The sequence below is a fragment of the Heterocephalus glaber genome, unplaced genomic scaffold (genome assembly GCF_053883595.1).
Source record: "Heterocephalus glaber isolate CG9 unplaced genomic scaffold, H.glaber_assembly_v1.0 deba00001497, whole genome shotgun sequence".
Taxonomy (NCBI): Eukaryota; Metazoa; Chordata; class Mammalia; order Rodentia; family Bathyergidae; genus Heterocephalus; species Heterocephalus glaber.
Window position 1 is genome coordinate 1,547,632 of NW_028258320.1, and position 22,691 is coordinate 1,570,322.

Below are 22,691 nucleotides of genomic sequence, written 5' to 3' on the forward strand. Positions count from 1 at the left end.
AGTAGCTCAGGGCTTCCAGGGGAATGTGTTATATTTTATTGTGGTTTCTTTTGAGGTAAATTTTCAAGGGCAAGATTCCTTTCCCCATAATTAGACTCTGCCTCTCTACAGGACAAGGGATTTATGGTCATCTTTATCTCAGGGGAGGAGCCATAAGCTTCTATAGCTGACGGTTCTAGAGCCACCTTGAGCCCAGAATACACATCTGATGGAGGAAAACCATCCCTGCTGCAACCTGTTTGGATTTCTGAGCATCTGTCCCATGCCCTTCATATATCCTCAGTACCCTTCCTGAGTTTTTTTGTTGTTTTTTTTTTGGTACCTAGGATTGAACTCAGGACTTTGCCCTTTTGAGGCAGGCGCGGTGCCACTGAGCTAAATCCCTGGCCCCCGTCCTGTTATTGAATGAGCTGTAGTGGGTTTCTTCTTGCATCCACTGAGCCAATCTACAGCAGTGATGAGTCCTAAACCCTTCAAAGAAAAATCTCAGGTATGGCAGCAAGAAGTCATCTATGATGAGAGCTGATAATGCTCGCAGGGTAGGGACCCCTAGTTTCGTCCCCTTTCTGAGCCTCTGTTTCCCCAAGCCTCTGAAACATGAAGAGGAAATCATCCACTCTGCCCATCTGAGTCACTGTAACCAAGTACAAGAAAGACTCTTTCCTGTCATTTGCCTGATCTCTTGTGACTTGCATTATGACAGCCACGCAGGCCCTTGACTTAGGTCACCCTGGAACACTCACAAGAGTCTGGATCCTGCTCTTCCCCCGCTGCCCACCTTGGCCTCAGGAAGCCCATTTCTCCTGAGGAAAGCACAGAGTAAAAGAAGGAGATAAATGGCCTTTAAGGACCTCCTAACTCTAAAATCCTAGATTTCTGAGAGGTCTGGGACAAAGGAAAATGCTGGCATCCAATGACTTTAGAGCAAGCGGGTAGCTGGCTGGTGGTGAATGAAAGAGGCAGCCAGTAGGGTATAGGGTGGACTTCTGGGGCCAAAACAGAGATTCTGGGGGCTGCAACTCTGGACACATAGGAGGGGCAGTGGGGTCGGGCACTGAGGAAGGAAAAGGGCATTTCAACCACTCACCCCCACCCATCCCTCCTTCTCTGTCCTCTTCCCTGAGCTTTCTAAGCTTTACTCCCCAAGCCTTCGGATATTCTGCTCCCTCTGCTTGGAAGGCTCCCTCTGCCCCAGGATGCCAACTCTCACCATTTTTAGGTCTCTCCGAAGTGTCTCTTTCAGAGCTCTCTCCGAAAACCCCAACCCAAATAAGCACCCTCTTCCTAGCACCAATTTTCTTTCACAGCCCTAATTAAATTCATAATTACGTGGTTCAGAGTGCAATTATTAGCTTAGTGTCTGTCTCTTCCAGTAAACAGGAAATTCCACGAAGGCAGCTATGTGCTTGGTATTTGGGGAATGAACAAATTAGTGAGGATGCCGAGCTCATGGGAAGCAGATGAGAACGCAGGTCCATGGTATCCAGACTACACTGCGGGATCCATGGTGACGGACGCTAAAGAGAAAGAGCTGTGGGAACTGAAAGGCCCCCCTCCAGCCCCTGCCCGGACCCCAGCCCGGTCTGCCGCCTCCCGCTCCTGCCGGCCCCCACAGACAGTCTGACTCTGCGCGCTGGAACACTGCAGCTTTATTGATTCAAACAACCGCGTCCGTAACTAGAGGTTACATTTGGGGGTCTGGGGGTGAGAGAGGGCCAAGTGGGGAACAGAGGCTGGGGTGGAGACAGAGAGCGAGGCAAAGGGGCGAGGACAGGGTCGTGTGACTAAAAAACAACCCCATCCATTCCACCCGTGAATAAGGGGTCTCCTTGTGCTTTTACCTTGATGCTGGGGTGAGCTGGGGCGGGGTGTCAGACATGTGGGCCTGGGCGTGAGGGCTTTTGGCTTTTCTCCCAAGTCTCTGAGGCCTCTGGGCTGGGGCAGTCCCCTCCTTCCCTGTCCCTTCTGGGTGGTGAGTGGGTCACCATGGGGCAGGAAGGATGCTTAGCACTGGAGCAGAGGGGCCAGCGGAGTCGGCTGAGACAGGGATGCCAGGGGCAGCTGGAGGAGGCCGGGAAGGTGCCAGCTGGGAGGGCATTCCCACCAGGCCCCTGGGCAGTGGGCGCAGGTGACATGAGGGGGTGGCGAGGGGGTAGGCAAACACCATCTCTCTGGATCCCAGCTGCCTCACCTGTACAATGGGGCACTGGATTAGATGTTCCCATCTAAGGTCCCTTCCAGCTCTGAGGGTCAAAGGATCCCCAGGAAAGAGTGGTCTTTCTGCACGCACACACGCACACACGCACACACACGTGCACACACACACCCCACCGACACAAGATAGAAGAGGGCGCTTCCTGCCTTTGGAAGCAGGAAGGGGTCCCCTGAAATCAGAACTCTACTTCAACCAGTGGCCCTACAGGGTCTCTCCAGGGCTGGTTCACCCTCATGTTCCTGAGGACAGACAGACTCTGGGAAACCCGTCCCCAGGCACCTTGAGCTGTCCAGAGAGGAAAAATCAAAGATTCTGCATCCCTCACCTCCAGCCCTCCTGGTCCTTAGGGGGAAGTCAAGAGGATGAGGATGCAGAAGGATGCTGACTTCTGTCCCTACATCAGGCTCTTGTAAGGACAGGAGAGGGGACAGGAAATGGAGTCTTTTCTGTCTGGCATCCTGGGAGAGGCAGCAGCAGCTACAAGTGTGGACAGAGAGTGGGATGCTCCACGTGGCGCCCAGGCGGAGGCCAGAATTTGGGACAGTGCCTCTCCCAGTGCAGGAGCCCAGTGACATCCATGACAAGCCCAGTAACATCTGCAGCACCTGGAGCCTGGGTCCCCATAGCTATTGTGACAGGAGATCCCAGGAGCACTGGCCAGTGGTGCAACACCTTCAGGGCTATAGAACCTGGCTTCCAAGGCTGGCTAGATCCAAACTGGCTGTGTGACCTTGGGCCAGTCCCTGCCCCTCTCCCAATTTCAGCTTCTTTGCTTGCACCATGAAGAATTTGAACTTCTGAGGCCCCTCCTGGCTCTGACAGCCTGCACAGCAGCTTTGAGAGTGCAAGGGAAAGGAGAATGAAAGGGAAAGAGGTGCTGGGCCCATCCCAGAGGGCAAAGGTGGGGAGAGGGTCCCAGTCTTCAGGCTCACTTGGCAGCCCTGGGGGGAGCTCTGTGATCCTGGGGGCCGGTAAAGCCGAGGCTCCCCATCAGCTGCTGGTCTACCTGGTCCCAGGATCCCCTTTCTCCCCAAGACATCAACCTGGAGGGGAGAAGGGACGAGGGCCCCCTGCACCCTGAGGGCTGACCCCAGACTCTCTGTTTTAAGGCCACAGTATGCCTCAGTCACCCTGACCCAGAGGGTGAGGCTGCACTGGGAGAGGCACTGGATCCCTGGGGCTGGGGTGTGCACCGGCCACCTACCATGATGCTGACACACAGACACACAGCACACGTGACACTTCCACGGAGATGCAGACACGCGTCACCCAGGGATGCACAAAAACACCCATTCCTTGCAGCTTTGGCTCACAGACAGACTCACAGGGGTGGGCACACACCCCACACCCCACGCACACCAGCTGGTGCATGCAGACACAAACACAAGGACCGCAGCAGGCTGAGCACCCTCTGGGCAGGGCTGTCCTCACACCGAGAGGGTCCCTTCTCACCATGCAGACCAGGAACACGGGACCAACAAGCAGTTCCGCTCAGCCCATCTGTGCTGTGCATGCTTCCCGTGGTGTCAGGCTCTACAGATTCAGAGGTGAACAGGGACACAAGACCCCAAGAGGAAGCAGCCATCGTGGGGGACAAGTTTGAGGGCAATGGGTATGGGGTGCCACAGGAGCCCCAAAGAGCAAGCACTTGGGGCTGTTTCTCTGGTGCTCCATTCCTGGCCCCAGCAAGGGCCCAGAGGCCGCCCCCAAGGGAAGAGGCCAGTGTCTCCCCCCTGGTCTCCTGAGCAGCTTTTCAGCATTTCTGATGCCAGGCTGCACTCCAGCCCCATTAAATCAGAACCTCTGGGCTGGGATCCAAGCATTGGTGCTTTCTAAAAGATCCTGTGGTAGTTGCCTTCTGCAGCCAGGGCTGAGGACCATTGCTTTATGGAATCCATTCCACCGGGCAAAAGCGGTGTAGTTTTCATACCAAGCTCTCTTGTGCCAGGCATGAGTGGGAGGAGGGGAGAGGGCTCAGGAAGATCGGAGGAGGAGCTCACAGTCTAGTTGGGGAAACAGACTCTGCACAGATGGGACAATTAAGGAACAATCAGTGGGGCTGCCATGGAAGGAAGCATGTGCTGGGAACCTGCAGCGACTCATTCAGACCTAGCCTTGGATGGGGCAGGAAGGCAGTCATGCTCGTCGGGTGTCGGGAGACCCTGCAGCAGCCTGGCCTGGCCACCCACCAGCTGTTGGCGATGATAACACAGGCCTAGCAGAGCAGGGAGCTGAACAGTTTCCCCGCCTGCCTCCTGGCACTTCAGGGCTGCCTGGGTTCCAGGCCTCTCTGCAGCTGTCCCCACCAATGCTCTGAAGGAGCCCAGGGACACCCCACCAAAGGCATTTGCATTCAGCAGCATCATCTATAAGCTTCTTGTCACCCACAGGGGATGAAAGGTAGGATTTCAGGCTGTGGAAGGCAGCTTGAGACTACAGAATAGGGCCGGAAGTGGTCTCCGTGGCCAGTCCCCCACACACAGGCCACTGTGAAGGCGGACAAGCTTGCTGACACGCACACTCACAGAGATGGTACAGACCCAGACTCTCAGATACGCTCAACTGTGCACACAGACCTTTATTTACTCACACTCCCGCTCAGAGACGTGCCCTCGATGGTATGCAGACAGACGGGCACCCACACGCACGCACGCACAGTCTCATAACAGAGGGACGGGGGCTCTGCTGTGGACGCCAGGTGGCTGCTGAGGGCTGACACTGAGGGGGTGACCTCCAGCTCCCATCCTGTCTAGGACCCAGGGACAGGGGCCCCTTCACAGCTCCAGGGGATAAGGGGACTGTCACCACCTCATCCGTCACCCCCACCTCTATACCCCGCTCCTTCACTGACCCTGGGGGAGGAGGGAAGGGCCAACTGGATAGTGCTCTGCCCTCTCTCCCCCATGCAGGGCACCCAGTCATGCCGAATATATAAGACACGGAAGCTCCACTCCCAACTCCTACGTGGGGGCACAAAATCACAGAAGCAGGACTTCTCCTTTGCCCCACCCCAGAAAATGGCCTGTCCACCACTCCCGGCCCCTCCGAGCCCCAGCTGGGGGCTGAGTTAGGTTAGGGACTGTGCTCTTGGGAGCCCAGCTGTTGAGGCAGGGGAGGTGTCAGTCTTCAGACTGCCCAGGCCCATGATCCTGTGCTGGGTCCCTTCCAGAGGGCACAGTGAAGAGGAGAATATGGCGTCCCAGAAATAGCTCCGAGGACCCAGGGTGACTGAGGATGCTGCCACAGAGCCCTCACTCCAGGAACAGGTGTACACAGCAGGGCTCCTACCTCGCTTGCTGTCCTCTGGACAGGGGACAGTCACAAAGCTCACAGGGTCCCACCTGGCCCTTCTCGGACCTCTGCCCCCTCCACTGAGGGGGTCCCAGAGTCTGACCAGAGGAGGGGTTTCCTGGCGTGCCCACTTCCGGCTCCCTTCTGGCCAGGCCACCAGGCTGAAGTTCTGCCTTGAGCTGGGGGACGGGAGGAAGGTCGGAAGCACACCTCAAGTCCAGCCAGGATGGGGCCTGTGTCACGCCGAGGTCGCTGGGGTGGCGGACGCCCTTCAGGCAAGTCCCCTGTCTCTGTGGTAAAGAAGCTGCTGGCAGGTTGGATAGAAACTTGTGCTTTAATATATCTGTGTGAGTGTGAGCGTGTAAGTGTGCGTGTGTCAAACAACTGTCTCCAGGGCCTGGGTGCCGGGCCTGTCCTTATTCTCTGTCCTTGTTCTCCAAGGCAATGCGGGCCCCTCCCTGGTGGGCCGGCCCTGCCCCTGGGCACCCCGGCTGGCGGGGGTCAGTCTTTGGTACGATGTGGACACTTTGGTGTGCCGGGGCGGGGTGGGGGCCGCGCAGCTCTCATCATCTTTGCAACGCCAAGAGGAAGACGGCCGTGGGCCCCCAGAGCTGCAGGCTGGCCTGGCGGGGGGCTCCGCTGCCCGGCATCACCACCACTGCGACAGGAGAGAGGAGACAGGCCAGGCCTCCGGTCAGCTCTGGTAGGGGCGGGGAGTAGGAGGGGTCCCCATTCTACCACCCTATCGTTTTGTGGGGCCCGAAGGTGAGCGCTTGATACACACAGATACACTCAGGAGTGCAGACCTGAGGCGGGTGGCCTGAGGGTTCACTCAGCCTGCTGGGGTTCCTGCTCACTAAGACGAGGAGCAATTTCCCACCTCTGTGGGGCTCAGTTTCCTTATCCGTGAAATGGGTCTACAAGCATGAGCTACCCCGAGGGCTGAGGCGGGGATCAGGTGAAACATGCATGTACAACGGTTGTTGTACCTTGCCCGGTACACAGTTATCACCCGGTCAACTGGAGCCGTTGGCATTGGAATCGCCTGGCCCCTGGAAGGCACAGGTCCACACCTGGAGCCACAGAGGGGTGCTGAGGCGCAGGCTCAGGAGGTGGCTAAGACTGAACAACTCAGTACTCCTCAGAGGAGGCCAGCTGGGGGTTTCTCACTGTCCTCCGGGTGCCCCGTGCCTGGCTCAGGATGGGCGCGCGTTTACACCGTCAGACTGTACACAGTTCCCACCACCCCAGTGATCTGAACCCTCCCCCACGGCCCACAGACTCAGCCCTCACCCCTTCCCATTCTGCACCTTTATTGGGATCCATCTGCTTCCGGGGACACTCTCCCTTCTTCAGTGTGACATCGTCTATGGCAATATCCCCCAGGTAGCCCGAGCCTCGAACCCCCTCAAAGATAATCTGGGGTGAGGTCAGAGAGTGGGAGAGGCAGGAGTCAGTGAGGTTCTGCCATCACAAAGACCGCCACCCATCCCCTCGATCCACCAGAAAGGGCCCCCCGGGAAGGAGCACAAGGCCCCTGGAAGTGCCTCCTGGCTGGGTACCCACCTGGGCCTGGGCCCAGCGTCTCACCTGGAAGGGCCCACTGGGGATGATGGGCACATGAGCCTGCTGCCACACGTTGCCCTTATTGCCACTGAGGGACCAGGCGTGCGTGTCCAGAGCCCCTTTGTTCCGGGACCGCACCAGGAGGTTGAGGGAGCCTGTGGCAAGTGACAAAGGGGGACAGCGAGGTCTGCAAGGGCACCCTTACCTTCCCGCATGTACCGAGGCCCCCTCCCCACTAGGGCCCACACAGCCGCCATGCTGGATGGGACCATCCCTCATCCCGATGGGTTCAGAGTCCTCCTGCTGCAGCGGGACCACATACAGAAGGGAAAGAGGACAGCAACAGGATTTCAGCTCATCAGGACGGCTTGCAAATTTCTCTTCATTTCTTCCCTTCCCTGCTAATCAACCAAACCAACCACCCTGAAACCCACACCACCTACCCTTTCCCTTTACACAGGGAAGCCATGCCAGGCAGTGAGACCTACACCTTCGCCCAGAGCAGGGGCCCCACAGAGCACAATGCACACCCCTGCTGTGTGTGATCTCTAATGACCGGTGAACTAAAGATACAGTGTTAGTCCATGTGCAACAGCGAGCGTGAGATTTTGGAGGCAGTAGCCTGGGGGTGTTGGGTCCATCTGCCCACAGCCACAGCGATCTTCAATTTTAGGGGTCCTGAGGGGCACTAGCTGAGAGGGAGGGGGTCACCCTGGGTAAGAGCACAGAGCCAATGTCATTGCCCTCTCCTTGTCTCTTCCAGGCTATCTCGAGCCCCCAGGGACATAAAAGAACTGGATCTTTGGGAAAGGGAATCAATCTCAGACAGTGCCGATGGCTGGCATTTCCATGGCGCTGCCCACAGACAAAGCCACACCATCTGTGACACCAGACAGACAAACCCTCGGTGGGGGACAGCCACCAAATGCTACCTGCTGGGGAGGAAAGCAGGAGAGCTGATGAGACACAAGGTTTGGGAACAGCTGGTGCCCAAGGCTGCCAGGCAGGGTGGGAGAAGCCGAGACAGCAAGAGATGCCCCTCTCAGCAGCAGAGCCAGGTCAGGGCACACCCTGAAGGCAGGTGGGGTCACCCTGCCAGCAGATGAGCCCTTGGACCGGGCTGCAATCAGCACCCAATAGAACAGGAAGTACTGGCTTTGAAAGAGCCCAAGCCCAGCATCTTTTGGGGTCCTTAATAATCCCAAATGCACTGCTTGCTCTCTCTTCCTCCCACTCAAGGCCTCAGTCTCCCTAACTTTTCTTTCTCCCCTGCTAACCTGCCCTGAGGGCTCTGATGGGAAAACTTACTTTTTTTTTTTAACCAAACAAAAATCAATTTTCTGCCCCACTTCTTTGAACACCCCCCCTCCACAGCTGCAAGGTCTTCCCTGCTCAGGGACTTCCTGGCATCTATTCACAGGAGTTGGCCAGAGCCCAAGGTCCTCAACCTCCCTAAGATCCACTTCCCTATGAGTCAATCTGCTCACTACATTCCTGCCCATCTTTCTCGCCACCTCCAAAGCCACTTGGCACTGCACACTGATGTCTGGCTACAGCCTGCTCCCCAGGCTTGGTCCTTGCCCTCTCTGTGTGATGCCCTCCTCACCATTCCTCCTGTAGAATCCTTCATCTCAAGGCCCCTCTGTAACGCCACCTCCTCCGGAAAGTGCCCCTAGGCTTCAGCTGGGAGCCCACTACCCTCCTCCGGAACTCTGAGGCTTAAACTGCAGCTCCTCCCACCCAGACCACTCTGCCCTGCGGCGTGGCAGCGAGCAAGAGTCACAGCTTCGCTCCCCCACCTTACACCAGAGGGAAGGCCTGGGTCAAATGTCCATCAGTTCTCACCAATTAAAATGCTGAACAAAGAGATTCTCATAATTGCCTTTCATAGAATCCCAGAGTTGAAAGCTACCTCAGGGTGCAAACCTCCATCCCTTAGTCATTCATCCATCCATCCATTCATTCATTCAACTAATTGAGCACCACTATGTGCCAGGCATTGTTCTAGGCACTAGAATAAGACAGACTCCTGCCCTCATGGAGCTCACCTTCCCCTGGCAGTAAGCATTACAAGGAAAGCAATGCAGGGAAAAGGATGAGGACTATTTCAGATGGGATGGTCTGGGACCTCTCTAAGGAGAGTCGAGTGGAGGGAGGGCTCGACATTCTAGGCCAGGGAAACACCACGAGCAAAGGCCTCTGAGGCAGTGTTCAAAGCAAAGGAAAAAGACCAGTGTTCCAGAGCCAGATGGCAGCAGGTGACGTCAGAGAAGCAGCCAGGGGCCGGGTGGGGCGAGGGAGGGTGGAAATGGGTGGTGAGACTGACACAATCCGGGATGGGACCCCTCCACAGCATGCCTGCTGGGTAGTTCTGCCCAGGGACGGGATGGACGGATGCTAACCATCCCTCAAGATAGCCCACCTCTTTGCTAGACAGATCTGATGCTTTAGGGTCTTTGATGGGTGGAACTCAAATCTGCCTTCTAGAAGTTTCCACCGAGTAGTGTTTGTTTTACCCCTGGGGAGCCCAGAGCAAGGTCTGTCTGTCACACACACTGTCCCCTTTGGCTTTGCTGTTTCCCGGGTCCTTACTGGGTCCAACATGCTCCTCCTGGCTGCTGGGTCCCCAATCCCCTCCTGAGGTGACACTGACCAATCACCCTACTTTGCCTGGGACTGAGAGGATTCCGTGCTAAAACTAGGTCACGGTGGAACAAATCAGAATGAACTGGCTACTCTAACTTGGGAAACCAGATGGAAAGTAGAGGGTAGGAGAGGGCTGGGCAGTCTCGGTCAGGCCGTGTCCTCACCCACCCCAGAGGAAATTCATGAGTCCACACCCAGCCGTGAGCACACTGCATGGTTGGTTTGGGGCCCCAGTGGAAGCAGACGTCGTGTTCCACCCTACCCTACCCGATCTGTTCAGCTTGACCCACCAGCCTAGCTGTGGTGCCTTGTCCAGCACGACCCATTAGGTCCAGACATGTTTAAAGTTCCTCCTTGACCTGTGCAGTGGAGAGAAAATGAGCTTTCTGTGGACTAATTAGGAATGGTCCCCAGGACCATGGAGAGTTCAGAGGGCACAGGAGAGCCCAGGACAGTGCAAGGGGGGAAAATGGAATGTGTGTGTGTGAGCGTGTGTGCATCTGTGTGTGTGATGGTTTCTACAGGCATAAAGTATCCTTGGAAATGTAGTCTATTGCTTGTCTCTGGGGTCGCTCTAAGTGGCAGGTACTTCATTTGTACCCTCCGGCCCATGGGAAATAGATTACCTTTCCTGTCAGTAAACACATACACATTTCCAGTCATTGCCATTCCTCGGCAGACTCTCCCGTGACCACGCCCCCAGCCTCGGCAGGTCTGCGTTTCCAGCTGTCTTAGCCTTGCCCTTGTACTACCCCAGTGGGCACAACTCCGATCTGACGCTATGAGTTGTCCAAGGTCTGTCTCTTCTGCATAGCTGGACGTGCCAAGAGGCTGAGGGACTTAGCCTGAGCTTCCTGCACTCTAGCACCTCGTACCTGGCACAGGGCAGAAGCTCAGGGAGGGATGGCTGGAGGGACAAGCTCCTGGGTTCAAGTGACGCCGCTCCCAGTGTCCTCTCTCCCCAAGGGGCATTCCTTAAGTTCAGTCCCACCCTTCAGAAGCAGGACTTCCACACATGGCTCATACGGAAGTATCCTTCCGGTCCTGGGTGTAGGACTTGGGCAGTCAGAGCAAGGTGGGGTGCTGTGCTGTGTGGTCCTGGGAAAATGCTTAAGCTCCCCGAGTTGTATTCATATCGCCCCTTCAAGGACCAGTGGTTTAGCCAAGGTAGAACGCTCAGGCCTCCTGTGTGGCCCCCTCCCCCAGCACCCCCTCGGTCAGACTGCCTGGGCCCTGACTCACCGATGTGCTTCCCATACATGTGGTAGAAGAAAGAGACGCAGTAGAACTTGGCGCTGGCATTGTAGAGGGGACTCACCAACCTCGCACGGTCCCCCAGCTCCCGGGGCCGGGATGTCTCAATGAACATGTAGTAGCCTGCAAGGGAGGGGAGATGTGACCACATACCCGCTTTCCCAGGCCTGTCAGCTGATCCCTCTCAGCCCGACCTTCGGCTGCTGAGTCTCCGGGCCTCACCCAAGCTCCCTGCCTACCACGCAGCTCAGGGTTCTGGTCAGAGTTCATGAGTATTTGGCTCTGTGGTCAGTTTCTCTTCTTTCTGATCCTCCATGTTCCCCTCACACTGGGGCTCCAAGGACAGGGACCTCGTCTCTCTGAGGCCAGGGCTCCCCAAGGACTGGCTGCGTCCTCCTCAGCCTGGGGCTCCGCAGGCCCAGATCCCTCCCTGAAGCCATCTGCTGTCGCTGCCCCAGGCCATGTCCTCACCCTCAGGGGTGCCACTGATGTCCGTGGGGGGCCCAGTGTTGGGGGAGCGCTTGGGGTTCTGGGTGAGGGCGTTCTGCCTGGTCCAGTCAAAGTTGTCTGTCAGGTCCTGGGTGTAGCCACATATCTTCTCCTCCTCGAAGTGGCAGGTGTTATCTGCAGCAGCAGGGCGGGCAGGAGGGTAAACAAAGGCTCAGCTCCTCAGCCCTCCTCCCCCATCAGCAAGGAAGCCCTCAAGTATCTGAGCAATGAGCCCGGGATTTCAAGGCAACAGGGCCCAGGACAAATTTGTTTCCTGAGCAAGTTTTCTTTGTGCCACGAACTTTTCTGACTCCTATTGAAGCGTTAAGGATCTCATCTCAGAATAATGGTTTTAGACACATAACATGAAATGCACAGGATCACAAAGGAAATCAATTATATTGAAATACAGTTGTCAAAAATTGTTTTAATTTGGTATTTAATAACTGGGCTTCTTTATTATCTAATTAAATCACAAGATTTATTGTTAGCCTAATAACTACTGTAGTTTTGAAATACTAATGAATGTAAGTGATATTTAGAGATCTCCGCAAGAACTGGGAGGTGATGTGAAAACATTGGATTTCTCCTGACAGTCGCAGATACCGATCATTCTACTGTGGTTTATAACCTGCATCCATCATTAACAGGGAGAAAAATCTCTGATGGAAGTTAGGGAAAATAAAGAAACAACTATATTCCCCCATTCATACACCCCTTGAATTCTATACACAGATTACTTGGGGGTCCAAGGAGCACAGATTAGGGGTTGTGGATTAGCCTGGCTTCTCCTTTTCCTTTAGGGACAGTGAACATTGTCCCCTGTCCCCCACTACCACCACCCAGTCTAAGCCCCAGAATAAACCCTGGCTGCCAACTCTCCAGCCTGGCCTTGAGGCTGCTGGCCCTTGCCTGTGGGAGTCATTTTCTCTCTGGGTATCTCAAAGTCCCTTCTTCCCATCATTTCATCCCTAACAGGAAGGGGACATCAAGGGGAGAGGAGAGGGGTGGAGGGATGTCTCACCTGACAGGTTTGGAGAGTTGATGGCTGAGGAAGCAAACAAGGAAACAAGTCAGCATCAAGGGTGCCCGTTCAGGGGTTCTTGGGTTGGGCGGGGGGACATGGTCCTCAGAGTCAAGACTGGGGACTGGTGGGCCTGGCCTGCAGGGATAGCGTCAGAGAAGGCATGGTGGGGCCCCCCAAGCTTGGGAGCTGTGTGTGGAGGGTCGCAGGAGTCCCTGAGCATGAGATGGACCCACCCTTCCCATCACAACCACCACTGTCACCATTGTCACCTACGCTCTGTGTAGTGGATGATTCGGGAAGCCATGTCACCAGCCCCAAAAGTGGTATAGGGTGTGAGGCGGATCTCATAGCTGTGGGGCACACGGAGATCAGTCAGGATGTACTCCAGCAGCTGCCCCTTCTCCACACGCCTTACGGGGATGGCTTTGACCACGGTGTTGTGCTGGTTCAGCTGTAGATACAGGGAGTTCCCAGATGCCCGGAAGGTCGCACTCTTCCCCGAGTACCAGCCCAAACACTCGAGTGACTTGGGTCGGGAGTGTGGAGGAGCAGAAAGAGCAAAGGCCTAGGACATCAGGCCCTCAGTGTCCCTTGTCTGTGCCCTGGGACAATCACCCCTTCCAGGTCCTCCTCCCAGAGCTGCCTCAATTATAACAGTGATAGCAACATATACTGCACAATGAATGTGTGCTGTGTACTGCCCTAAGTGCTCTGTCATTATTAACTCATTTAATCCTTAAATTAATAATAATCCTACGAGGCAGAATATTCAAATTGCCCCCACTCTGCAGGTAAGGAAATGAAGCCAAAGACATGTAAGCTTGCCTAAACTCACACAGAGATGGATCCTCACCCACGCAGTGGCCCCAGAGCCTTGCCCTTGCCCTCCACACAGGACACTGGCCTTGCGCTGCAGAGCCCCCTGCCCCCTGCCCTTGACCTAAGCATAGATTCTATGTTCGGTGAGCAATGCTGGCTCCCCATGGACCCCGCTGACTCTTGCCCAGTTCTCAGGGCTGTGCCCAGACACAGGTACCGCAAGCTCCCAGATCCTGTGACTGTATCTGCCGCTGAAGAGGGCCCATGGGTCCGAGCCCCTGTCCCACCCATCCCCTGTCCTCGATACACACGCATTCCCGGTCAGCCATGCCAGCCCCATCGTCCCAGGCTCTGCTCCCCCTTGGCCCACCTGCCGGACACTGAGTCTGTAGTTGAGCACAGGGTCCACTGCATCAGGCTCCCTCTGCGTCCACTGCAGCACGTAGGAGTAGTTCTTGGACAGCTTGTGGCTGCGGGTGGGGTTGGGGGTGTCGAAGTAAAACTCCGGGCTGTAGGCTTTGGCTGAGAGGGAGGGGAGGGGGCGTGGGGCCGTGGAGGGTGGGGGGTGGCAGAGACAGAGAGAGGAGGCACGGACAGGAAGACAGAGGACGCGGTGTCCGGGCAACAAAGAGAAAGGGGGTATTGTGAGGAGAGGGGTGTTGGAAGAAGAGAGAGGTTTGGGAAAATGAGGGTAGGGGAAGAAGTGAGGTGGAGATGGAGCGAAGGGAAATTACAAGTTCCGAGAGGCAATGTTGGTGAGAATAGAGAGGAGAGGTGAACGAAGAGCCAGAGAAAAGAAATTTGGGGAGTCACAGGGAAGGGCATTAGGGAAAAGAGAGAGAGAGGTTTGAGGCAAAGTCACAAAGAAGGGTCAGGGACAACAAAGAGGACAGGAAGACAGAGAATGGACAGAGGCAAAAAGGTAGGGAGACAGGGGAAGTGTGGAGAACAGGGGAGAAGGGGAGGAGGTGGGAAATGTCACAGGGGCCTCCGGCTGGTAGGGCTGAGTGGGTGGGAGGAGCCGGGGAGGTGGCCAGTGACCCGTGGTCCCACCCCCCTCCTGAAGAGTTCACAGAGATGTCGACAAAGCTGGGGTGCAGTGGAATGGGGACAAGCAGCCTGCAGCTTTCCTTGAGGGACTCTGCCATCAGTTCCGGCAGGAAGGTGGCTTTCCCCAAATGGAGGGAAAAGGAAGGGTCACTGTGACCCAGGCAGACCCCTTCACTGCCTCCATGCCTTTCTGACTCCATCCATGGCCTATCCACAGCCCATCTGGGAAGGACTTGAGGTACAGGTAGGGCTGAGAGGGACCCTGGGCCCCAAACAGCCTGCATTTCTAGGGTGCCATTCCAGAGAAGCTCTTGAGGGCCGTCTTCTTCCCTTTCCAGCTCAGCCCTGGAGGGGTTCAGCATCCACAGCCTCTGGGGCCGAGGACCAGGGAGGAAGGCCGTCCATCGAGCTGGCTGAGAACGGGCTGAGTCCAGCCTGGGCATGGGTGGGGCTGGAGGGCTGGAAGCCCAGAGCTGGGTTTGGACGAGGCTGTAAGGGGTGGAGCGTATGTTTAATGTGGGCGGGGCCTAGACCAGGTATGGGCGGATCCCTAGAGGGAAGGGCCTAGCGCTGGCGAAGGCTGGGCTTGAAAGGGACTTGACTGACTCAGATCAGATCAGATATTGGCCTAGACAGGGAGAGAAGGGCGTGGGCTGTGTCCGGAGGGGCGGGGCTTTGAGAAGGCCAATGATTGGATCAGGGCCGCACAGGGCTGGGTCTACAACGCTACTGGCTGCATGGGCCTCAAAGAGACCCGACGGGGCCGGTGGGGCCCGGGATTTAGCTCAGTGGTTCCGCCGCCTGCCTCACAAGCACAAGGTCCCGAGTTCGGTCCCCGGTACCAAAAAACAAACAAAAAAACCCAGACCTAACCAGACCAGACCGGCCAGAGCCTGGCACCCTTGGTAGGGGGCCGGACCGACGGGACGCTCACCGGAGACCTGGAAGAGGCAGGCGGCCGACCCCACATCATTGGAGACGCTGCACTCGTAGCTGCCGCTGCTGTCACGGGTCAAGGCGTCCAGGCGCAGCTCGGCGTGGTCCGGGGCCTCGGCGGCGGCGGCGGCGGCGGCGGCGGGGACAACAGGCGGCGGAGGTAGCAGCTGCCCCTTGAAGCGCCAAGCGGCCGAGCCGATGCGCTGGGGGTTGCCGCGCAGGAGCGCGCAGCGCAGGAGGACGGGCCGGCCCAGCGCCTGGCGCACGTCCTGGGTCTCGGGCTCCACCTCGGGCGGGACTGGGGGCGGAGCGGCGGTCAGCCCAGGACGAACCCAGGCCACACTTTCATGCCACGGCCGCGCCCACACCTCCCGGCCATCCCTCCAGCCAGGCTTCCCAGACTGGGCCTCTGTTGAGCCCCGAGTTGTTCCTCCCGCTTTGTAACGAAGGTCCGGGTTTTAGAGCACTCTCTAGAGCTATGAGGATTAGGATCGAATCCCAGTCCTGCCTTTCGTCTACCTGGGAGAATGGAGTAGGCAAATGACGTAACCTCTCTGCGCCTTGAGGGGAATCAGAGAATCTAATCGTGGTGCTGCTGAAGGTTAAATGAGCCAATGCACTTAACCGCTCCTACCACGGGTGGACAGGCAAGTAGTGAGTTAGTTTTCATTTTGTTATCAGGCCAGGCCGCGTCCCCCCTTGAGGATCCTTCCTCCTGCAAAAAGCCCGTTTCCACCTGTCACAATCTAGCTATTTCTTTGTTTGCCAGGTCCCAGAAAATGAAGCTGGGAGGGCACAATTGTGGGGCAAGGGACTCAGACCCCCGGGTCTTTCAGCACAGGTCTGCCAAGGAGGTTGTAGGGTTGGTTGGACCACGTGGGTGCGGGCGGGCGGACTCACACTGCACATTCAGCTGCACCTGGGCCTCGCGAGGGCGCACGTTGAAGCCGTTGTAGCGAGCCGTCTGGCAGCGGTAAGTGCCGCTCATGTCGCGGCTCACGCGCTCCAGCCGCAGCTTCCCGTCCGGCGTCTCCTCCAGGGCCAGCCCCGAGGGCAGCAGGGCAGCCTCCTTGTCCACGCGCGACCAGAGCACGGGCGGCCGGGGCTTGCCGCGCACCTCGCAGTGGAGCTCGGCGGGCGAGCCCTCGCGCACTGTGACCACCGCCCTGCCCTTGGGCACGCTGATGGTGGGGGGCACTGGGGACGGAGGAGGGTCAGGAGAGGCGATTAGACCCCCCCATCCCCTGCCCCCTTCCCTGCCTCTGACTTGGGGCCCCTTCCTCCCCGGCCCAGATTTCCCACTAATTCCCTCAAGTGGGTCCCTCTGCCCCTGTGTAACTCAACCTGCCTCGGAGTCTCCCAATTTATGACGTCTTGAAGTCAGCCCGGCCTTTTCCTTCCTCCCCAGCATTGCTAAGTACTGGGGATTCCCCCACCCTTAAGCATTTCTACTCAATTTCTCCTCTCTCAACCCCCTTTCTCCTACCCATGACTGCCCTGGTTAAGGCCTTTACCTTTTCTCTCCAGGGGTGTAATCACGGACCACTAGTCTATCCCCAACACCCGCCCTCCCTTCCAAAGTCTTAGAGCGAGGTGCTTGGTTTTCAGTAGGGCACACAGCCACCCAGAATAAGGACTACATCTCCTAGCTTCCCTAGGAACTACTGATTGCCACGTGACTAAATCCTGGCCAATGGAATATGAGGGAGAAATATAGGTCTATTAAAAAGAAGAGGGCCAGGGATTTAGCTCAGTGGTTTCACCGCCTGCTGTGCAAGCGCAAGGACCTGAGTTCGATCCCCGGTACCAAAAAATAAATAAATTTATTTATTTATTTTTTTGTGCTCCCTCTTCTTCCTGCAGGCCTGAGTGTAGCTCGCTGGACCAGGTGGCCCATGCTAAGGGAACAGAAAGTCAAAGGAGCCTGGAGCCCAGAGGACTTGGTGGAGCATTGCCACTCTACTGGCCCAAACTGCAGACCAATGGACTACTACAAGAGGAAGCAATAGGCTTCTAGCTTGCTTAAGCCACGCCCACCCCCACCCCCAGGTGCTGGGACTCAAGCTCAGGGCCTTTTGCATGCTGGGCAAGTACTTCATTGAGCTACATCCCCAGCCCCTAAGCCACTATTAATTAGAATTCTATTAATCACAGTTGAACCTAATCCAACCCAACACGTTGCCCAAACGGAGAGTCTTTTGAAGACCTTCCTGGGTCCTATTCCACCCCACATCAAACAAATTAAAATGCACTAGTGTATTTTATCATTAAGAATTAAATAATTAATATTAAATACAGTTAAATTATAAAGTTACTAAAGTTACTATTTTTAAACAATTCTACAAAGCAAGCTAAGGCCTGGTTATCTAGTTAGCATAATTTATACACTATAAACATTTATACATTTAATGGCTTTAGTTTTGCAGTTTTCTCTTTGTATTTTGGAGCCAGCTAATTTATTTTTCCAAGACTAAATCGATTCCTGGGGCTCTACAAAGCTTCCATGCCCTAGGCAGCAGATTTAGGAACCAAATGGAGAAACAGCCCTGGGCCCCTTCCTGGTATCTAACACATCTCAGCTCCCAACACCACACCCCACACAGCCTAAAGCGGGCTCTCCCTCTCCAGGCCCTCGGGTTAAAGCTTAAACTCTTTGGCTCTGCAAACGAGGCCCTCAGGCTCTGGCCTCCCCTGCTGAACACCCCCACCCCATCTCAAATCCCAGCTGTCAGATCTGCCTGTGAGGTACACTCACTGGACACATCAAGCCTCCTGTTTCAGGGGATTCCCCCTTTCTTTCTGCCGGTTTTATCCTTTCCTGGGCTTGTCCCTCTGCCTGGCAAATTCCAACACACCCTCCAAGGCTGACGTGAGCTTGTGTCCTGGAGAGCCTCTTCTGCCTTCCAGAGGCAGCTGGGTTCTCCCTCCTGGGGTCTCCCAGGGTGCTCTACAGACCCCTCCTTCACCTCCCCAGTCACATCTCCCGGGTTTGCACTGCAGGGTCCTGCCTCACCCCTCCCTGCCCAGGCAATGAGCTCTGAGAAAGAGGCTCTGGCCTCCTGCATCTGGATCCTCTGTTCCCCCCCTAGAATTCCACACAAAGCAGTTTGCAAAATGAATCTATGGAAGCAGTGGAGTTCTGGTCCCCTCCCAAAGCCCAGCTCAAGCGGCCCTGACCTCTGGGTCTCCCCTTCAGCAGATGTCAGGGTGGGAGAGGCCTCTGAGGCCACCTGCTCTTAATTTCTCATACAGAGAAGTGGAGCCGAGAGAGCGGAAATGCTAGAACAGAAAGTACTCCTAACAGAACTCTCATTTCTGCCTCTGGTTGCAGGATATCTGCTCCTCAGTTCTGAGTGCTGGGCCCGAGTTAAGCTCTCCCAAGGGTCCTGTCCGATCTCCTGTCCTGCCCAAAGTGCAAACCCTGCAGTGGTGGCTGGGGACAGGCTCTGGGTCCTGATTCCAGCTCCCACACTGACTGTGCTGTCACCTGGCTAAGTTTCTGAAGCTGCCTGAACCTAAATTTCTTCATGTGTAAAATGAGAAGACAAATGACTGCCCTGCAAGGTCAGTCACACGAGTGAATGAGAAAAACATAAAATCATCGAACACACAGTAAGTAAATGTTAGCCATCATCACATTGCTATTGTTATTTATTATTGGAATAAAGACCCACATCTTCACCATGGCCTAGTATGGGCTGAATTGTGTGCCCTCAAAATGAAGTCTTAACACCTAGCACCTTGGAATGTGACTGTTTAGAGACAGAGTACTTAAGGTTAAATGATGTCACTAGGACGCCCCCCAACCCATGAGACTGGTGTTCTTCTAAGTGGATTAACATAGATACCCACACAAGAAAGACCACGTGAAGACAGAGAAGGTGAGAGGCCTTCGTCTGCAAGCCAAGAAGAGAGGCCTCAGAAGAAACCAACCCTGCCAACACATCTCCCTCGCAGACTATTAGCCTCCAGAATCAGATGAAAATGAATTTCTGTGGAAGCCACCCAATCCGTGAGAGTATTATTTTTCTTTGGAAGATTTATTTTTTTATTTTTTTGGTTTTTTGAGACAGGGTCTCACGATGTAGTTCAGACTGGCCTTGAACGCACTAGTACTCCAGGCTGGCCTCACACTTGCAGCAATCCTTCTGCCTCAGCCTCCCAAGTGCTGGGATTACAACCATGCACCACTATGCCCGGCCTTTTGTGATAGTATTATTAACCGTCCTAAAAAATGAATACAGCTTACAAGGCCACAGTTGATCTGGCCCTGCTGAGCCCTTTGAGCTCACCCCACCCCATTCTCTCAGCCAGCCTTACCTCCTTTCAGCTCTCCAAAAGGCCAATGTACCTTGCTGCCTCAGTGCCTTTGCACTTGCAGATTCCTTGGCCTGCACTACTCTTTCCCCACCTTTCCCTTCCTCTCCTTTGTTAAGTAAAATCCTGCCCCTCCTTCAGATCTCAAATCCAGGATTCTATCTCAGGAAACTCTTTCTAGACTCATGTATCCCAATTTGCAATGATAGATTTGTTTGTGAAACAACCTGAAAAATATTTACTTTCCTACTACATTCAATGAGGACAGAGTCTATTTTTCCCACTGCTCTATTCCAGGCCCTAACACAGCACCTAGCACTTACTAGGGTCTCAAGAAATGTATACAGCCTGAAGACATGATGTCCTCGCTGGCCTCCCTTTTCCAAGCTGCTGCCCCACACCCTCACGCCAGGCCTCTCTGGTTTCCCACAGCTCCCTGATGCCCCTCCAGCTGCCCACCTGTCTCGGAGGAGATGTTGACCTCGACACTGAGGTCAGACACAGGTGCCCCTGGGAAGGAAGCCATGCACAGGTAGGTGCCATAGTCACTGAAATGCAGGTCGATGAGCTCCAGGCTGCTGGTGACGGCAGGCAGCTCAGGGTCATTGCGGGTCACCAGAAGCCGCTTGGACATGCGCGCTGGCTTGCCATTCTTGAACCACTGGTAGGTGACCTTCTCCTGGGGCGTCGCATCCACGTGGCATGACAGCTTGAGGTCCTGGCCCAGCTGTATGTTCTCACTCTCTTTGATCACATCTGGGGTGATCTGGAAGGTGGCATTCTTCATGGCTATGGGGGTCGAGAGGGGAGGGTGGCTGGGGCTGGCCCAAAGCCAGGGGTCCACGCCCCACCCACACCCAGCCCAGCTTCTCCCCTCAAACGGCCCCCCTGGACCAGAGGCTGGGGACTGCAACCCCCCACGAGAGACCATTCCTTTTCTCTGCTTGGAAACTCTTCTACGTGATCATGTATTTTTTAAAACTCACTGGAGAAAAATGAGTTTAATAATAATGCTAGTCATGGGGCAGCATACAGCATCCATCCCCACCCAGTCTTTGTGGGGTTACGTCATTATCCTTATTTTACAAAGAAGAAAACCAGGCTCAGAATTCCCCCTCCCAAGCATTCTTGACCACTACACACTGCTTTATGTTTATTTTTGTTTTAAGCCTCAAATACCAATTTGGAAGCACACACCAGCATATAATAATGACCCTATCTAGAGAGTGGAACTAAGAGAAACTGAAAGGCAATTAATTTGCGCATTTTTCCCTTATGTGCTGTTTGATTCTTTGCTATAAGTTTGTGTTGTTTTTATAATAAAAGACAATACAATTGTCTTACATGCGATTACATAAAAATACAAAGTCTAGAAAGAAAAGGGTCTAGCCCCTTTTAAAGGTGTAGATCTTATTTGAAGTGAGCCAAAGAGTAGAGTTCTTAGTAAGTGGAGTGCTAACTGGGCAGGAAACTGGCACACCAGCCACAAATTAGGACTGGGCTGGTGAAAGCAGGTGTAGGGTCATCACCTTCAGAGGGGACCATAAGTTGCAGCCCAGGTTTTAAAGGCCAACTAGAATAGGTGGAGAAAAAATAAGCTGCTGCTGCTGCTGCTGCTGGGAAAAGTACTATAAAAGGAAAAAATGGTCATCAGATAGCCACAATCTTGTTACCTTTTTTCTTAAATCTAAGTGAAAAGTCAGAAAGACCTGCTTTCTGTGAGGAGAGTCAGAAAGAGAGCAATAGGTTAGAAACAGACGGACAAGGCGAGTTCATGTCATCGTAGACTCAAGTTTGGCAGCAACTGCACTCTGCTTTCAAGGTGAATGAGCTAGGCACAAGCCTGGATCTTCAAAGCAAAAATACCTAAACAATTTAAAGTTTTCTCCTTCAACCAGAGTAGCAGAATCAAGATCACAGCAAGCAGCTCATGGCAACCACCGAGGCTGAGGGTTTGGTTTTGTTCTGTTTCGAGGCTGAGGTTTAATGAGGAAAGGGTGTGTACCGTTCTCCAAGTTTGGTATCATTTTCACACTCAGTGATGATCTTCAGATTCACTGAAATGCTTTGCTACTAAAGATTTACATAAGAGGCCTAGAGAAATGTCGTTTTTCACTTAAATTCAGTTAATCACATAGAAAGGACTGTACAGAGGGAATGCCAAGGGATTTCTCCTGAAGCCTGGTATCCACCTCAGCTTTTTGCAATATCTGTTTCCCAATCTAAAAATTAAAAAAGTATAGGTGATCAATACCAGTCCTTCCTACTCCTTGGAATGCCAAGGCTATATTTAGAAATGTAAATTATAACATGCCTCTGACCCTGCAGAAGGAGGCAGACCCTGTCCCAGTTCACAGGCAGCACCGGGACTTCCCTCCTCCCCGCCTGAGGCCACGTACACCGCACCAGCAGGTTGACAGTCTTCTTCGCAGGGTTGCCCACGTTGTTGGTGGCCGTGCAGTTGTAGTAGCCAGAGTCCCCGGCCTGCACCGAAGGGATGCGGAGGGTGCCACCCTGGGCCAGGGCACCCAGGGGGAGTGGGCCAGGCCCATGGGACCACTGCAGCTGGGGCAGAGGATCGCCGCCCGTCAGCAGGCACTGCACTGTCACATTCTCCCCAGGGTTCACCACCAAAGTCTCGTTCACAGACAACTTTAGGGCTGGCGGTGCTGGGAGGACAAGGAGGTAGGGTCTCAGAGGGCTGTCTGAGGGAGAGCCCAGGGGCCTGGGAAATGGTAGGGGTCAGAGGACTGGGGCAGATGAGAAGGAAGAAAGCAGGAGTAGGCCCAGGGGAGGAAGGCCAGGCATACTGACCGGGCACCGCCTCCCCCTCCGGGAGTGGGCACAGGGCGCGGCGGGGAAGCCTACCTGTGGTGTTGGTGAGCTGGAAGGTGATGGCCTTGTCTGGGATCCCACACACATTTCGTACAGACACCTGGCAGGTATAGCTGGCGTAGTCTTGGGGCCGCAGGTTCTTCAGTTTCAGGACCTTGGTCTCCCCCTGGGCAGTAGTGGACCACTGGAGTGAGGGACCCCTGGAGTCTCCAAGGGGTCCCCCACCCTTCTTCACCCAGCACCACC

At 55.0% G+C, this 22,691-nt stretch overlaps 1 protein-coding gene across 2 annotated transcripts in view; it reads right to left on the reverse strand.

Moving 5' to 3' along the window:
• Window positions 1-1,633: 1,633 nt before the first annotated feature.
• Window positions 1,634-22,691, reverse strand: part of Mdga1 (MAM domain containing glycosylphosphatidylinositol anchor 1) — a 51,359-nt gene continuing 30,301 nt past the window's right edge. Inside the window, exons 5-17 of one of the 2 annotated variants that reach the window (XM_004846653.3) lie at window positions 22,479-22,611; window positions 22,010-22,279; window positions 20,070-20,399; window positions 16,194-16,490; window positions 15,292-15,591; window positions 13,678-13,829; window positions 12,762-12,939; window positions 12,486-12,509; window positions 11,444-11,596; window positions 10,961-11,095; window positions 7,097-7,227; window positions 6,817-6,925; window positions 1,634-5,796 (exon numbers count right to left, since the gene is read on the reverse strand). In XM_004846653.3, the coding sequence (XP_004846710.2) occupies window positions 5,543-5,796; window positions 6,817-6,925; window positions 7,097-7,227; window positions 10,961-11,095; window positions 11,444-11,596; window positions 12,486-12,509; window positions 12,762-12,939; window positions 13,678-13,829; window positions 15,292-15,591; window positions 16,194-16,490; window positions 20,070-20,399; window positions 22,010-22,279; window positions 22,479-22,611 (2,466 nt within the window). In that variant the 3' untranslated portion in view covers window positions 1,634-5,542. Of the gene's footprint in view, window positions 5,797-5,821; window positions 6,165-6,816; window positions 6,926-7,096; window positions 7,228-10,960; window positions 11,096-11,443; window positions 11,597-12,485; window positions 12,510-12,761; window positions 12,940-13,677; window positions 13,830-15,291; window positions 15,592-16,193; window positions 16,491-20,069; window positions 20,400-22,009; window positions 22,280-22,478; window positions 22,612-22,691 lie in introns of those variants that run through there. The other variant, XM_004846654.3, reaches the window with a different exon arrangement.